This window comes from Sinocyclocheilus grahami, unplaced genomic scaffold, assembly GCF_001515645.1.
Source record: "Sinocyclocheilus grahami isolate Dianchi unplaced genomic scaffold, SAMN03320097.WGS_v1.1 scaffold865.1, whole genome shotgun sequence".
Classification (NCBI taxonomy): Eukaryota; Metazoa; Chordata; class Actinopteri; order Cypriniformes; family Cyprinidae; genus Sinocyclocheilus; species Sinocyclocheilus grahami.
The window spans coordinates 472,485-491,035 of record NW_015506044.1 but is presented as its reverse complement, the minus strand read 5'-3'; the positions used below and the strand labels follow the sequence as shown (position 1 = coordinate 491,035).

The 18,551-nt window shown below is 35.2% G+C and overlaps 3 protein-coding genes and 1 pseudogene across 3 annotated transcripts in view; all 4 read right to left on the bottom strand.

The window, feature by feature from the left end:
- The window catches only part of LOC107563281 (small integral membrane protein 12-like), a 2,542-nt gene extending 2,190 nt beyond the window's left edge, over positions 1-352 (bottom strand). Inside the window, exon 1 of the mRNA XM_016248102.1 lies at positions 310-352. The gene's annotated coding sequence lies outside the window, so the exon portion shown is untranslated. The remainder of the gene's footprint in view (positions 1-309) is intronic.
- Positions 353-1,736: 1,384 nt separating this feature from the next.
- LOC107563277 (peflin) lies at positions 1,737-8,612 on the bottom strand. The gene is made up of 4 exons (XM_016248096.1): positions 8,607-8,612; positions 6,662-6,827; positions 6,325-6,468; positions 1,737-2,530 (listed from the first exon to the last, which is right to left on the bottom strand). The coding sequence occupies exons 1-4, from the start codon at positions 8,610-8,612 to the stop codon at positions 2,301-2,303; spliced, it is 546 nt and encodes a 181-aa protein (XP_016103582.1). The 3' UTR covers positions 1,737-2,300.
- Positions 8,613-10,294: 1,682 nt separating this feature from the next.
- On the bottom strand, positions 10,295-11,420 carry LOC107563283 (gap junction beta-4 protein-like; annotated as a pseudogene).
- A 4,996-nt stretch (positions 11,421-16,416) lies between these two features.
- LOC107563276 (gap junction beta-4 protein-like) lies at positions 16,417-17,196 on the bottom strand. The gene has a single exon (XM_016248095.1). The coding sequence runs from the start codon at positions 17,194-17,196 to the stop codon at positions 16,417-16,419; it is 780 nt and encodes a 259-aa protein (XP_016103581.1).
- Between the last annotated feature and the right edge of the window lie 1,355 nt (positions 17,197-18,551).

Here is an 18,551-nt window from a genome sequence, read left to right as displayed (position 1 = left end):
ATATATATATATATATATATATATATATATATATATATGGCAGAAGAAATTAAATTAGTGTTATTATGTTAACGTGTCCAACTAACGTTACATAACCTGAGCATTAAAGAATCACGTAACTTAACTGTTACAAGGGTACCGGTGTCAAAGCATGTGTTTAATGGCGCAATAAAATACATTAATACATTTGTATTTATATATGTTCCTGAAAGCATAACGAGAGACTCGCTGACAACTTAGTGCGTAATATTTCATAAATTCACTAAATCATTCGCGCGTACGTTTATAAAATCTCATGACTATACGTACCTCTATCTCCAGGCTATTCAACTTCCTGCCTTGGCTTCTAGCGTCTCTGTAAGCTAGGGATGGGCGTATCGATCCGAAGTATCGATATATCGATACTGATGTGAGTATCGAAAGTATCGATACTCAAACAAAAAATATCGATACTAAGGTGCGTTTTATGTACTAGTGGTTTTGTTTATTTAACAAAAATAATAATAATAATAATGCGTACAATATGCATTGAATTGGACGAATAACCTTTGTTAGCGAGTAATTGTGTAGGACATAACTATGTTCCTGCTCATCTGGACACACACATGTTGCAAGACAGAACTTCTCCATCACAGAGAGCGTTCACTCACTGCTGGCAGTGCATTCAAACTGTGCTGCGTCTCCCAAAAGTATCATAAGAAAGCATTAACGATTTTGGGAACTGCAGCCCTGAACAATGCTCATCAGAGGACAGAAGGACAGAGTTATTTCACAATAAACAAACTGAAATTGTAGCCTACATAGTTTGTGCAATTACAATTATTTAAATTGAACGTTGAAAGATAATATTGATCATGTTCTATTCTGTAATGTTAATATAAATAATACGCTGTCAGAATAAAAAGGTTGCATTTTATGCATGCAGCAGCCGGTCACTGGCAGTCCCTTATGAAAATGAACCATGGTTTCACTAAAGTGACCGTAGTTCAACTGTAGTATTTGTAGATTTGAATCATGTGTAAACAAAAATATAACCTAATAATTTACAATTAAGGCGTATTGAATGTTAAAATGTGTTTTAAACATAAAGTTAAGAGGTTATCATTACCCATTTTACTCTTAGTCATTTAATAATTGAATCAATTTCATAATTTAAAAGTTTAGTTCAGAAGTATCGTATCGGTATCGGCGATACTGCCTTGAAAAATATCGGTATCGTATCGAAAACAAAATAAGTGGTATCGCCCATCCCTACTGTAAGCAACAATCTGATTGGCTATTTTTGTACGTCAGAAAGACGTTCTCAAGTCTCATTCGTTCTGGGGGAAAGTTCTATACAGGATGTCCTGTTAAAGCGATCCTGACACCTAGTGACCAATGTTGAAGCATACTGTGAGCATTTGTCCTGAACTTAAAGCTCATTTTTGAATAATACCAATATTGTAATAATGTATTATTTCATTAATAATATAATATTATTGTATTAATATTATTATCCTCATTTGTAAGTCGCTTTGGATAAAAGCGTCTGCGAAATGACTAAATGTAATGATAATAATAATAATAATAATAGTACAATACAGTTCAATTGTATATATAGTACAAATATGTTATACTCAATTCAGAAACAATATTTTTTTAAATGAAAACATTTATTTTAAAATTAAAAAAAGGAAAAATGACAAATAAATGAGAAAAAACATGACAATTAAACAAATACAACAAAACTGAATTACTTTAATTACATTGTTTAATTGCAAGCAAAAAAGCAGCAGAAAAAAATATCAATATATAAGGAAAGGTTATAAAAGGGTGTTAGGAGAGCATAAATATTATCATAATAAAAAAAAGCATAAAGCAATTTCCTTGGGAAGGAAAACCTAACAATATTTTCATTTCAAGCATTCATAATCAGGATTTTTTTGCTAATATCTAAAAAGTACAGAAATGTTCATACTGACAAAGAACATCAAATGTAATTATACTTCTATGACATACTCCCAATAGTTAGTAACTAGTGCTAGCTGCGTAGCTAATGTCATTTTATTCACATGTACCACTAATATGTTTGGCATTAGTTTAGTCTTGAATAACTGGCTGCATTACAGACAACCATATCACAATGGTAGTCTCTTGCGGTGAGTGCTTTAATTGGCTAGCTGGCAATACTTAATGAACATAGTTTTCGCATAAATGTGGTCAAATCAGGGTATGCTGCAGTGAAAGGCACTGTTGAGAGCGTGAAGTGTCATGCTGTACATTCAGAGTCAGATCATCTTCTGAATTGCTGATGCAGTCCTTCACATCAGTCTGGTAATGGCACCAGAAAGGAAGTCTTCGTAACTCATCCTCACATTGCCAGTCATGGCGGTGTCTTTCTCGCGGAATGCTTGGGTCATGCTCTGAAGCTGCGTGCACACCTGAATGAAGCGGTCCAGCTGGAGAACCCTGTTCACACCCCGCGCAGAGTAACGGTTCACCAGCTCCTGAATGAACTGAGGACTCAGATTGTAGCCCATCTGAGATAATGCTGGGAAATAAGCAACACATTGGTTATCAAAACATTACATTTACCATATACGTTTTTTTTTTTGAAAGAAGTCTCTTATGCTCTCCAAGGCTGAATTTATCTGATATAAAATACAATAAAAACGGTAATACTGTAAAATATTATTCACATGTTAATAACTTTTTTCTTTTTTTGTAAATGTTAAAATTAGGGATGCACGATATATCGGCCACCATATCGGTATCGGCCGATAAATGCTAATTTTTTTCTGTTATCGGTATCGGCCCAATAAGAAAATTTGGCCGATATCTTAAAGCCGATAAATAATGCATTATTTCCTTCAGAGACACTTCAGATGCGCGCTGTTCGTTTGCAGCCTTTTGTGCAATTGTACGTTGTAATATTGTGTTTATTTGATGTATATCTGATTTATCTCATATAGAATGCGTTTGGTTAAGTTAAAAGAGCGCTTCAGTTTACCAGTGATAAACTCAAACAGCAGTGCACAACATTAATAACTATGATTGGGAATGTCGTGTATATAACATTCTAATGAGAAAATTATTATAATAAAACGTTGTGAATTCTATGGGTTTAGTTGCCGTGTTTCAGCGCGTTGTTATGGGAAGAGCGCATCCACAACAGGATCACACATTCTGACTATAGCACGCAATAACTGCATCATTTTGTACATATATAAGTTGTATTATTATGTTTATGTTGTATTAATATTAATCTCAGGATGCATTTCCTTGATTTAAATAAGCTGCCAGCAAAACGCTTCAGTTTACCGTGTTCATTCAGCTCTTCAGCTTCAGCACGCGCAGCTCAAACGGCTGCTGTTTAAAACAGTGGTATTAATTTGTTACTTTTTCAAAATCATTGATACATTATTAATAATAACAACCACTTGTATTTTTCTATTATTATTTTCATCAGCAATATGGTTTAGTAATTAAAATCATTTAATTATTGTCCGTGCAGAGGCTATTCCGTTTTATTGATCTATGGCGCATTCATTTTGATTCTTTACACGTGTAATGATGTCCAGTGACTTGTTTGCATTATTTTATTTGTAAGACTTTTTTATGACTAAATTTGGTAATGGGAGAGTAAAATTATTTTTAAAACATACACCGTTCAAACTAGGCTGCTTATGTTGAAGTGTTCGGGATGTGGTTTTTAATGATGAGACCTTTTTTGTAATCAGGCTCTCAAAAAGTATATAAAAATTTGGATATAGATTTATCGGCCAACATATCGGTTATCGGCTTTCAAAAATAAAGGATTATCGGTTATCGGTATCGGCCAAAATTTTCATATCAGTGCATCCCTAGTTAAAATCGTATTTATTTCTGTTATGCAAAGCTGAATTTTCAGCAGCATTACTCCAATTTTCAGTGTCACGTGATACATCAGAAATCTTTCTAATATGCTGATTTGCTCAAGTAACATTTCTTATTATTTTCAATGATGCAGTTGTTGCTTAATAATTTTTTTGTGAAAGAAACCATGATCCATTTTCAGTCCGGATTCTTTGATGAATAGAAAGTTCAAAAGAACAGCATTTATTTGAAACCGAAATCTTTTGTAATATTATAAATTACTTTGTCACTTTTGATTAATTAATGAATCCTTGCTGAATAAAAGTATTAATTTCTTTAAATAAATAACTAAATAAAAAATAAGGGAATGCTTACATTGCTAACCTCTGGTTTTACATAAAGGTTTATGTTTCTTAAATGAGTCGGCAACAAAAAAAAAATGGAGGAGTTTTGGAAATGAACCATGTTAGAAGGACTTTTCTCCAAAAAAGCCTCCAAGGGTCCCTAAATCCCTAATTTTCTCTCCACAGGCCCTGTTAAATCGTTCTACTGTTGTTTTTGTATCCACCATGTTTTCAACACGCTGTCACTCTCCAGTAATCAGACATACACTTTCAGACCTATTCACATCTTTATAATGGCTTCAACAATCGCTGCAGATGAATATGCTCTGGCAGTCATGAACAGACTTTTTCATACAAAATTAATGAGTATAAAAAAGACAAAAAATTTTAGGTTATTTTAAGAGCAATTTTCCATGACGTCTAATAATGGCTTATTTAATAGCACAGGATTAGATGGGAAAAGGGGTTCACAAGCTCAGCAACTGTCTTTTCCTTGCCTCTGTGACTGCAATACCTCGTGTGTGTGTGTCACCGAACTAGGGCTGCACGATTAATCGAAATTAAATCACAAAGGCGATAAATCGCGATTAGGCAGAAGCTGCGATTGTCATGCGTATCTTTCAGTGAAGCACGGTTCTGTGATTAGCAGTAAATCTCCATCCGAAGGCCAGAGGGCGCTCTCGCGCTGAAACTCCAAATACGCCTCGCAGAAGAAACCCAGGAAATTCCTATAGCAGTTGCTGAATAAACAGAAAATTTAACTGCTTTGATTAATTCAACATGACTAATAAACACACGACTATGACAATATATGGTTTATCTGAGTTCGTATTATTATAATTTTTATTATATTAAAGTATATAATAACGCAATGCTAATCGACATAGCCTTTATCACTGCTTAGAATACTATGAAATATGCTGCGTGCCTTATTCTATGTAAGAAGCCACATCATCTCACAGAGGATTTATTTCAAACACTCGACTGACGTGTGTATTAAATGTGGTATTTTCACGTGCTTTCAGATGGAGCAGCATTTATTACACAGAGCCGTAGTTCACTGACGAGCTACGCAAACAGCTTTCATAATCGCAGAACGATTTCTTCGATTTCATAATTGCGCGATTAAATCGTCTGCTATTATGAACGTGATTTTGCGTAGCTTGTCAGTGAACTATGGCTCTGTGTAGTAAACGTTGCTCCATCTGAAAGCACGTGATGGAGATTTACTACTAATCACAGAACCGGCTTAACTGACAAAATAAGCATGACAACACAATATGTGTCGTCTGTCAAATTATAAGAATGACAATCTGACCCTCACTGGTACAGTAAGTATGTTACAAAAGCTGATTCAAATTATGCAGTTGTTTTTATTATTATCCAGAATTTATGTGGAGATACAACACTGTTCAAAAGTTTGGGTCACAAAAAAAATAAAATAATTTCAAATAAATGCTGTTCTCCTGAATTTTCTATTCATCAAAGAATCCTGCAAAAAGCATCACAGCTTCCACAAAAATATAAAGCAGCACAACTGTTTTCAACAGAAATATTTCTTGAGCACAAAATCAGCATATTAGAATGATTTCTGAAGAATCATGCGACACTGAGAACTGGAGTAATGAATGCTGAAAATTCAGCTTTGCCACCACAGGAAAAATACACTGTAAAATATATTAAATAATAAAATAAATAATACTTTACAAAATACAGTAAAAACAGTAATAGTGTAAAGTTCACACTATTACTGTTTTACTGTATTTTGATAAACGCAGTTTTGATGAGCGTAAAAGACTAAATCTACACTACCATTCACTTTTGAATTGTATAGTAGACATATGTGGAATATTCCTCAAATTAAACCACAAAAATGAAAATATTCACAATTCAAAATTTCTTAATATTTTTGTGACTGTCTTATGTTGTACTATTTTGTTTGTCATAAATATGCAATTTATATATATATATTTTGACCCATCACTGGCAGGTATGTCAAACAAGTACATTTTGGAACCTGAATACAGCAAGGGAATGCTGGAATCTGTCCTTAGTGACCGTGACTGTTGTCATAACAGTGTGAACATGTGGCCTTTCCTGCAAATGTGTTATCTTGGGTCTCTCTCTTGACCTCTAATTTACTCACCCTGGTGCATCTCATTGCTGTTAATTGATCCGGATCGGTCGCGGTCGAACTGTTGGAATACTGCCCTCCACTGCTGCAGAAACGTCCACAGTGCAGAGAAACCAAATACATCTACACGTCCTGTTTTGGTCTTGTCAAACATATCTGGAAATGAAGACAAAGCACTGATTTTTGCTTCAGTTTCCTTTGGCACTGGAGATGTCATCAGATGACTTCTATTTTTGTATTGTTTATGTGACACTGCAGCATTCTGTTATTTAGTTACATGGTGATATAAGCATCTATTCAGTAACTTAGCCGCTATCAGGAGGGTTATCTTAGCAATGGTAACACTCACTGAGCATCATCATGCAGGTTTCGTCATTGAAAGAGGAGTTGTTGGAATTCATGAGGGCTTGCTTCAGTTCTTTCGCGCTAATGTAGCCACTACGATCTGTATCCACAGAACAAAACCATTGGTAGGCCTCAGGGTTCACACCAGGAGGAATGGTACCTACAACAGACTACATTAGTGAGTTAGATGCAAATCAAATGTATTTCTTCATGGTCTGTTGATATGAGATAATGCATTCAACTCAAAACATATCATTTAACCATAGCTATCCACAGGCCTAAAATAGTAGAAGTAAAAAAATATTACTATTTACTTATTCCCATATCAACCTCAACCATATCAACCTCAGCAAAACAACGATAGACATGCAACATCACTTATAATTCTTTCAAAGAAATAATATAAAACTAAACTAACTCAAATAAATTATTCTCAAACAGACCAAAGTATTTAAAGGGAGATGGTTACATTAAAACATGAATTTTAACATCAGATGTTACATTCACTATTGTTTTATAAAGAATTGTTCTACAGTCTATACAGTATTTAATGCAATTACATCAGAAGTAACTGCAATTAAATTATAGAAAAATTAGGAGTAATCCCTTACTTTACTTTTTCAAGGGAAAAATAATTCAATTACTTTAATAAATTACTTTACTAAAAATAGCATTACACCCAACACTGATATAATTACAGTTTTTATTAATACTTTAAATTCTTTTTTTATAATACACAGTTAAAGTTTTTGCAATTTTGCCGTGTTTTTGTCATTTTTATTAGTTTTTTTAATGTCTATATAGCTTTTATTTTAAGTTTTAGCTCTTAGTTTGAGCTATTTTAGTACTTCAACTTCAACTAAAAGAAAATGAGAAATGTTGTGTTTGCACTGCAACAAGCTAAAAAAAAATCTTAAAGGGGTCATATGATGCTTTTTTAAAGATCATTATTTTGTGTATTTGGTGTAACAGAATATGTTGACATACTTTAATGTTCAAAAAACACATTATTTTTCAAATACTGTACATTATTGTAGGTCCTCTTTGCCCCGCCTCTCTCAAACGCTTCGTTTTCTACAAAGTCCCTCCTTCCGACAAGCGCAGTCTGCTCTGATTGGCCAGCTGACCCAGTGCATTGTGATTGGCCGAACACCGCAAGCACTCGTTGGAAATGTAACGCCCCTTAACATAATCGCGAGCTTCATCTTTCAAAATAAATGTAAAGACAGTAAATAATGTCATTAGTTTTACCATCTGTTCAAGTCCGAAAGGGGAACAGACACCGTAATGATGCAGTACACAAGCCGCGGTTAAGACAGCTGACTCCACTTTGATGTGACGCTGTCTCTCTCTCACACACACTGATAAAGAATATCTCTTTGGTTTTGAGACTTTAGTCTTTGCAACTTCAGGGATCTTATCTATGCACAATCAGCTTGTAACACTCCAAAGAGAAAGGAAAACTTGAAATCGCATCATATGACCCCTTTAATAAATAAAAAGCATTTTTACTTTTTTTTAATTTCAATTAATGTTTATTTAAAATATCTGGTTAACGATAATATCTCTGGTGTATACAGCTGGAATTGAATTGGCTCATTTATATTCACATGTGGTCTCCTTTATGTACTAAAATGGAGCGGTTTCGGATGCAGCGTATGCATAAATGTGCAAAAAGTAGTTCATTATGTGCCAAATGACAGCGAGATGATGAGGACAAGCAGTCCTACAGGTCAGATTTGAAGAACATACTGGAAATGGGTTCAGTGTGAACAAGCATGGGTTGTCAGTGATGTGTCGTCTCGATCCCAAGAGGGACAAGAGTAAGTTGTGCAATTTAATGACGCGCAGATGGTCGGTCACTGTATCCCTCGGGAGGGATAAGCACTGTTCAGAGGACAGTCTTTGAATCTGACAGCCTTTCCCACAGGACATTACAGAATACTTACCGACATAAACGTGGAAGGACACATACACACGAACCCCTTCGCTCAGAATTACCACACTTATCACTCTAATTCTCCCGTGGGCACATTCTGTACCAGATCAGTACAAGCTGCTTCTGCCATCCTGCAGTACTGGTGTATCAGCATCAGTCATTCAGTGAGGGGCATATGACACAGCTGCAGTGCAGGAGGATCAAGGACCTTGTCTGCAGCACCTTCATAAATTTCTATCTTTCGTATTTTATTCACAGCCCTCGGCCACTGCACGCCTGATGGAACGACAGCAGCTCCCGCTGTCTTAGCTGCCAACCCTGACACTCAGACATCATCAGTCAAGCCAGCCTGAAGCTGCTGACTAAAACTCCTGAGACCATGTGGAAAAATTCTCCTGCTGGACCAACATCTATTACTGTGCATTTACAGATGTATGAAGCTGTGGAAAACATTCTGATAAAGATTAAAAAAAAAAAAAAAAAGTTATATATATATATATTAAACCACATTCCTGTTCCTCTACATTCCAAATCCATAATCCCATTCCCATGAAACGACATAAATGCTATTTGCTTAAATCATTACATATAATTCAGTCATTATTGAAAACCACTTAAGTGTGCAGTCTATTAACCAAAAGGTGAGAAACTAACATGATATATTAACTATTGTTTGGGGTCGGTAAGATTTTGTTTTGATGTTTTTAAAGATGCTCACCAAGATCAGTAATATTGTGAATATTATATTAGAATTAAAAACTTAGAATTATTATTATTATTAATATTTTAAAATGTCATCTATTCGTATTACTTTTATTATTATACTGCTTTTCATATAATATTTATAATATTAACATAGGATATATTTTAGGCAGAATGACATATTTAATCTACATTCAATTTCATGGCATTTATTTTTTTCATTCAATGAAGTGATTGGAGACCGTGTAACGTCTTCTCTTTAGTTTCACGGATGTTTGTACAATAACATGATACTTACTTGCAAACTCATACTTTTATTATTATTATTGTTGTAATTTTACACCAGTAGAAACAATTTTCATGGCATTTATTTTTTTCATTCAATGAAGTGATTGGAGACCGTGTAACGTCTTCTCTTTTGTTTCACGGATGTTTGTACAATAACATGATACTTACTTGTAAACTCATACTTTTATTATTATTGTTGTAATTTTACACCAGTAGAAACAACATAATCTATATGTACTTATTTGTCTCCATTTAAAACATTTGTGAAAATGAACTCAATGTTGCAATGTCTTCATTGTCAAACTCCAAAACTAGTTTATTTTAAATTCTTAAAAATGCTATTATTTTATTTGAAAAAGTTAATAATTTTATTTTATTGACAAACTATCTTAGTTTGTTTTTGTGCATGTTTTTAATTAGATTAGATATAATTTTAAGCTGTTGTATGGTCATGTTACAACGTACCCCCCAGATGTTACAATGGGCCACCTATGGGGCACGTTGTCACAATTCACTTCCATTCTTTTGGGGTAAATAAAGAAAAAAGTATACATCATATGAAACCAAACCACATATCTGTAGACAAGATATAAACTCTGAACTCCGAGTGGATTTACAAAAAGTGAGAAAGCCAAAAATGTGTTGTGCCCCGCTATCCCCTACACATGCAAAGAGTGCATGTTGCTGTAGTTTCGGGTGGTTGAGACCCTTGGACCAACCCTTCAGCGGTATTGCTGTTTGCGCAGGCACTTTAAAACTTTCTTGGTAATGAGGTAGAGTATCTCACAGATGCACAAAAAAACCTATTTTATTTGAAAAAGTTAATAATTTTATTTTATTGACAAACTATCTTAGTTTGTTTTTGTGCATGTTTTTAATTAGATTAGATATCATTTTAAGCTGTTGTATGGTCATGTTACAACGTACCCCCCAGATGTTACAATGGGCCACCTATGGGGCACGTTGTCACAATTCACTTCCATTCTTTTGGGGTAAATGAAGAAAAAAGTATACATCATATGAAACCAAACCACATATCTGTAAACAAGATATAAACTCTGAACTCCGAGTGGATTTACAAAAAGTGAGAAAGCCAAAAATGTGTTGTGCCCCGCTATCCCCTACACATGCAAAGAGTGCATGTTGCTGTAGTTTCGGGTGGTTGAGACCCTTGGACCAACCCTTCAGCGGTATTGTTGTTTGCGCAGGCACTTTAAAACTTTCTTGGTAATGAGGTAGAGTATCTCACAGATGCACAAAAAAAACCCACACACACACAGAAGAGGTGACCACCTTAAACACGGTGAAGATTTATTTATTTATTTTTTATGTAGGACGGGAGTTGTAACAGTTAACTGTATTTGGACAAGGTTCCTCAGTGCATTTGACAACTCTTGGCATGTCGAAATGATAAACTAAGTTCAAAATATAGAGAAAGCCTGCATCAAAGCCAGCTTTGAACACTAGGCTGAGTATGTAGGTGTACCACAGGGCTCCACGCTTCTTCCCTGGGTTGGCATACAGATGTGTACCCTTGTGGACCGTGTACTTCCTATCCTTCATTTCACGATACTTGACGTGAGCCACCACCACCAGAGATGGGCAAGTGACAAAAATGATCTGGAGAGCCCATAGACGGACGTGCGAGATTGGGAAGAACTATCTGGGTGGTGTCACAGATGAATTCTAGATGTTCATCATACCACACCTGCTGAACAGCCAACACAAACACCAGGATACGGAAGACAAACACCACAATTAGTCAGATGCGGCCAACCACGGTGGAGTATTGGCTAACCCCGCCAATCAGGACCTCTAGGTGCATCCAGGTCATGTCTGCCACCACAAACAGATGTCTTTTTTTTTTTTTTTTTATACAAGGGTAGTCCTAAAAAAAGAGAGCGGGAACGATTATATCAGTACTGCATCTGTTATCAAATTATATTAGAGATGATGATTATTATTAGTTATTATGTCAATATTAGGTATTTAACTGTGTATGATTATTTCCACTTGTTCATTTAGATTACCTTTGCCATCAATCTAATGTTCACTTTAAGATGCTCTTTAAAAACACTGATAATTTAATAACATTGCTAAATGTAAACTTTAGCAAATTTCATGATTCCTATCAATTTTTCATACTGTACACTGGTTTTAGTTTTTAGTGTTTAATTGTTTTAGTATTTAAACAAAATTGTATAATTTTAACATCAACAGTTTATCAGTTATTAGCCATAAAATTGTGATAATTGATTTATTGTTATTTGGCAGAATTTTAATATTGGTGCATGCTAATTTGAGACCAGGATGACTTGTCATGCATTCACACAAACCGATGTATACATAAAACAATTAGTCAAAGCAAAGTTACTGCAGTGTGAGTTTTTTTTTGCCTATTGTTTAAACATTTTTTGCTAAATGCATTTAATACTTTCATTTCGATTGTGTAATAAGATTATATGAGATTTACTCTAAAGAATTCCCATGCTGCAGATCCACTTTTGTTTTCTTCACAGTTTCACTGTGATGTTTGTTTTTGAATGAATATTTGTTCAGAAGCAATGTCTTTTATGCAACGCTTTTGTTAAGCTTTTCTTTATAAGGCACCTAAATATAACAATGGCTAAAGCTGTTGTCTTTTTTTTTTCTTTTCCTTTTCTTTTAATGGCATCACGTGAATACTATTACTATATAAAAGCAGCTTTAAGATGCTACGCCATTTTTGGAGGCTTTCATTTTCTGTTCTGATTCTTTCTGCAGTGCCCAATATCAATAACAATTTTACCTATCTACCTACCTACTTACATGCATACATAAATGAATAAATATCTGATATGTGACAAAACCTGGAATGTGATCTGAACCATGAATTTTGTCATCTGTTGCACTAAGATGTAAATAAAGAACATCAGAATTGGAAAGAGGGATCAAAATCAAAACAAAAAAAGTTCAAAACTAAAGGAGACAAACTGAAAGTGAAAGCTTATACATAAGACATGTTAGTCTTCCTTGAGAAAAGCAAGTTTGGTTGATTAATTACCAGAAAAGCGTGTCAATATGAATCATTTAGCTTTCCCACCTGTACTTTGTTTACTTTGCAGCAGCATTGTGTTTACAACACAAGTCACTATTGACTAATCAAATTTAAAAAAGGTTACATAACATGTATACCTTATTCTCGATGAATAACCACATTACAAAAATAAATAAATACAAAATAAAAAAAAAACTCGGCAACCATTTAAATGTAGCAGATATTCCTATCTTAATTCAAAGTTTAAGTAAGCTCTAACTAATAAAAATGAACAAGTCAACAATTTTATACTTTCTGTTTATTCTTTTATCCATATCATAGTGACAGTTATTTAAAAACAGTCTCTTTAGCTTTAGCAGATGTAAATCATGCATGTTCAGGTATGAGGCTTTTGTACTTGACTGGAATAAGTTATACCTTTTGTTTGACTATCTAGACTGGAAGGCTGTGCAGATTATATCCATGTATATGTAGGATGGAAAGTCTTTGTTTATTTAGGTCAGTGTGTATGTTGTTGTGATATGGTCACTCCTGAGGAGTGCTTCTTTCCCCGAAAAAGCATTGTTCTTCTATAGGAGATATCATTGCATATTACTGCAATAACTAAATTCTCATAAAATTGGACAACATTTTCAATATTTTGTATTGGAAATTTGACATGCCACATTTATGGTGCATCTGGAATAAAGTTAGTTATTCTTTTTTTACATTGTCACCAAGAAAAAATAAAACACTATAAAAGCACAGCAGAATCGGAAAGGGGGATCAAAATCCAAAATTTCAAAACTAAAGAAGACAAAGTGAAAGTGATTTTCCCGCAAGTTTGGTTGATTGATGAAGCATGTCAATGTTAATCAGAAATTATATAAATTGAAAAGTGCAAAAAAAATTAGTACACCTTACCATAAATAAATAACATAACATAAAAATAAATAAATAATCGGGCTTTCACTTTCATTTTGTGATGAGTGATTTTTGGTAAGATGCAACTTGCAGCACTGAAATACTTGTTGTCAACAGGAAGTTCTTGCTGTAGCCAAACACAAGATATTAATTTAGCCTTTGCAGATGAAATCCATACTCTGGTCTCATGAAACCAAGTTAATATTTAAAATAGTGTCCCAAGGAGGTGACCGTACACTGAGAAGTGCCTGTCCTGCAGTAAAATTATTACAGTAAATATGAATGCATTAATGCTGTAGGTGTGAGGGAGTTTTTATGGTGTCATGAATTCACACATGTATATTTTGAAACTACAGATGTATCCTTTCTTCATTTCTTGCATTGTTGGACTATTTTTTTTTTTTTTGTGATGAGTGATTTTTGGTAAGATGCAACTTGCAGCACTGAAATACTTGTTGTCAACAGGAAGTTCTTGCTGTAGCCAAACACAAGATATTAATTTAGCCTTTGCAGATGAAATCCATACTCTGGTCTCATGAAACCAAGTTAATATTTAAAATAGTGTCCCAAGGAGGTGACCGTACACTGAGAAGTGCCTGTCCTGCAGTAAAATTATTACAGTAAATATGAATGCATTAATGCTGTAGGTGTGAGGGAGTTTTTATGGTGTCATGCATTCACACATGTATATTTTGAAACAACAGATGTATCCTTTCTTCATTTCTTGCATTGTTGGACTATTTTTTTTTTCCAACATGGCAATGACTATATATTCTCTCAAAGTGAAAATCCTGCACTGGACAAGTATTTCACGTGACCCTCTCAAGCCATTGTGGGGGACTTTGGAAAAAGACAAGTTGAGCAACATTAAAGATCAGGGTACTCAAGGAGGTCATCATCCAGGAGTTAAAGACGTGACAATTTGTCAGGAATGTGTGCACTTAATACCATAAAAGGTCAGAACAGTAAACCTTTGTTATGGAGGACATACTACATAATTTGAATTTAATCAACGGTATACGCTACAACTCTTTATTTACGCAAAATTGGCCAATTTACTTAATTATATATGTTTAATAAATTTACATTTTGCCATATTCTCATGAATTGTAATCGTGATCATTTAGAAATAGAGATATATATTAACTCTTGCAGTGGGATATTTGAAAACATGATTTCTGTAAACAATATACAGTGCATGTACCTGAAGTAGCCTATTAATTTTGTTTTTGAGCAAATCATAAAAGTATTGATACAACATTAAAGATCAGGGTACTCAAGGAGGTCATCATCCAGGAGTTAAAGACGTGACAATTTGTCAGGAATGTGTGCACTTAATACCATAAAAGGTCAGAACAGTAAACCTTTGTTATGGAGGACATACTACATAATTTGAATTTAATCAAGGGTATACGCTACAACTCTTTATTTACGCAAAATTGGCCAATTTACTTAATTATATATGTTTAATACATTTACATTTTGCCATATTCTCATGAATTGTAATCGTGATCATTTAGAAATAGAGATATATATATATATATTAACTCTTGCAGTGGGATATTTGAAAACATGATTTCTGTAAACAATATACAGTGCATGTACCTGAAGGAGCCTATTAATTTTGTTTTTCGAGCAAATCATAAAAGTATTGATTTGCAAAATGCCAAACACAAAAAATGCTAACCACGTTTAGTGCAGTCCAGCTTTCGAGGGTCTCTTAGTGTACTGTTAACCAGTGTTTTGTGGATGAGCTCAGACTTTAATAATTGTGGACACTTATTAATTTACTATATTAGGCCAGGGGTAGGATGCTACTACGGGCTCCTCCAGTGTTGCCAAGTCCGCGGTTTTCCCGCGGAATTGGGCTACTTTCCCACTGTTGCCGCGGGTTGAAGCGACCCCAATAACACGATATTTAGCCTCTGGAATGCGAATTTTACCAGGGGAACTCTGCCAAAAAACATGTATTTTACCAGCGGAACGCGATTTTTCCCGGGGAACTCACCCTCCAAACGCAATTGGGCTGGTTTTGGACTAGTTTTGAGGAGCAATTGGGCGGGTTTTGTTGTGAAAACCTGGCAACCCTGGTCTCCTCCCCACCATGTTGTTCTCTGAAAGGGTTTTGTTTTTTGTACACTAGGGGGCAGTGTGCTCCTTTAGTGAAGGAGACTCAAGAATACTCTAATGACCTTCTCATTTTCCATTTATATGATTATCTACAAGGGAAAAAATGGCATGATTGGATTATCTATATTATAACCAAGATCCAGTGTGTCTTATTTGTGTTTATTGTGCTTGATTGTGTCACAATCAGTTCAGACCATATTTATGCCGGTTTTGAATCCTTCTCCCCAGCTGCGGCCTTTGCCTTTTCAGAGTTGCTGAGATTCTGGTTTGATGAGGCTGTAGGATCCACCCTTATGTAATTGGGCTTTGTTTTTAAGGGACTGAGAATTCTTCAAGGTGGCAAAGAGATATCGAGGGACAAATTGTTATTTATTAACAGGAACTCTGCCAAAAAACGTGTATTTCGATTTCGAAAATTAAGATTTTTACCGGGGAACCCCCCCCTCCAAACGCAATTGGGCTAGTTTTGGACTAGTTTTGAGGAGCAATTGGGCGGGTTTTGTTGTGAAAACCTGGCAACCCTGGTCTCCTCCCCACCATGTTGTTCTCTGAAAGGGTTTTGTTTTTTGTACACTAGGGGGCAGTGTGCTCCTTTAGTGAATGAGACTCAAGAATACTCTAATGACCTTCTCATTTTCCGTTTATATGATTCTCTACAAGGGAAAAAATGGCATGATTGGATTATCTATATTATAACCAAGATCCAGTGTGTCTTTGTGTTTATTGTGCTTGATTGTGTCACAATCAGTTCAGACCATATTTATGCCGGTTTTGAATCCTTCTCCCCAGCTGCGGCCTTTGCCTTTTCAGAGTTGCTGAGATTCTGGTTTGATGAGGCTGTAGGATCCACCCTTATGTAATTGGGCTTTGTGACGGTATTCCGTTCTTGCTGTCTGAGCAGGTACTTGCGAACTTTTTTGGTAATCAGATAGAAAATCTCACAGATACACATGAAGATGCACACCGAAGAGGTGACCACCATAAAGAGGGTAAATATTTTATTTTCTGTAGGACGGGAGATGTAGCAGTCAACTGTATTTGGACAAGGTTCCACAGAACATTTTGTGACATTTGGCATGTGGAATTGATAAATTATGTACAAAATATAGAGGAAGCCTGCATCAAAGCCAGCTTTGAACACCAGGCTGAGTATGTAGGTGTACCACAGCCCTCCACGCTTCTTCCCTGGGTTGGCATACAGATGCGTACCCTTGTGGACATCAGTGTACTTTTGATCCTTCATTTCACGATACTTGACGTGAGCGACCACCATGAGAGACGGGCAAGTGACAAAAATGATCTGGAGAGCCCATAGACGGATGTGGGAGATGGGGAAAAAATTGTCATAGCAAACGTTAGCACAACCCGGCTGGGCGGTGTTGCAGATGAAGTCTTTCTGTTCATCACTCCACACCTGCTGAACAGCCACCACAAACACCAGGATACGGAAGACAAACACCACAGATAGCCAGACACGTCCAAAGACTGTGGAGTATTGACTAACCCCGCCAAGCAAGACCTGTAGGGACAACCAGTTCATGTCTGCCACCACAGACAGACGTCTTACTCATACCAGGGTGTCAATCCTACAAAAATAAAAAAAAACATTAGTTCAGTGGCAGTATCTGAGAATGTACAATAATCATGTCGGTTAACAGTTTTAGATATGTTTATTCCTTTGACATTGAATGGTGAATTGTACATGCGCATTTTCTCAACATTTAGATTAGCTTTGCCATCATCTAACAAAAGGTATCAAAAGGTAAAGGCAAGGGTAGGTAATCTCAAAGGGAATCTTTATAAACAATAATAATTTAATAATTCTGGTTAATGTAATGTTTAACAAATATCAAAATGAATATCCATTTTTCATAATGTACATTATAACGTGATGCTTCAAAACAGCTGATTGTAGTTTTTAGTGTTTTACAAATAATAATGTATGCAATCTTACATTTTAATATCAGTGCACCCTAATCTCAAACCAGGTTTGACTGAATTAATGCTGATTTATAAATTAATGAAAGCAATGATTTGATGATGGCAGAGTTGCCTAAATTAAATGAATGCTTGTTTTACATAATATTTCTCACCATTAACAAAAATTGACATTATCTATATATTATGTATCATTTTATGTATATATTTATCTTATACTTAAATTTGTATATATATAAATATATATACAGTGCCGTGAAAAGGTTTTCGCCCCCTTCCTGTTTTTTTTGTATATTTGTCACACTTAAAAGATTCAGATCATCAAACAAATTTTAATATTACACAAAGATAATGCAAGTAAATACAAAATGCAGATTTTAAATTATTTCATTTATTAAGGGAAAAAAGCCGTCCAAACCTACCTGGCCCTACGTGAAAAATGAATTACCCCCTCTTGTTAAATCATGAAAGAACTGTGATTAACCACATTATTTTAGTTACATTTCACTTGCCACACCCAGGCCTGATTACTGCCAGACCTGTTGAATCAAGAAATCACTTAAATAGAACCTGTCTGACAAAGTGAAGCATGCTTAAACAGCAACACATCATGCCACAATCTAAAGAAATTCAAGAACAGATGAGAAACAAAACAGTTATCCACAAATGGAGAAAACTTGGAACAGTGGTGAACCTTCCCAGGAGTGGCTGGCCTACCAAAATTACTCTAAGAGCGCAACGACGACTCATCCAGGAGGCCATAAAAGAACCCAGAACAACATCTAAAGAGCTGCAGGCCTCACTTGCCTCAATTATGGTCAGTGTTCATGGTTCAACAATAAGAAAGAGACTGGGCAAAAACGGCATCCATGGGAGAGTTCCAAGGCAAAAGCCACTGCTGACCAAAAAGAAAACCAAGGCTTAATTATCCCCAAGACTTTTGGGCAAATATTCTGT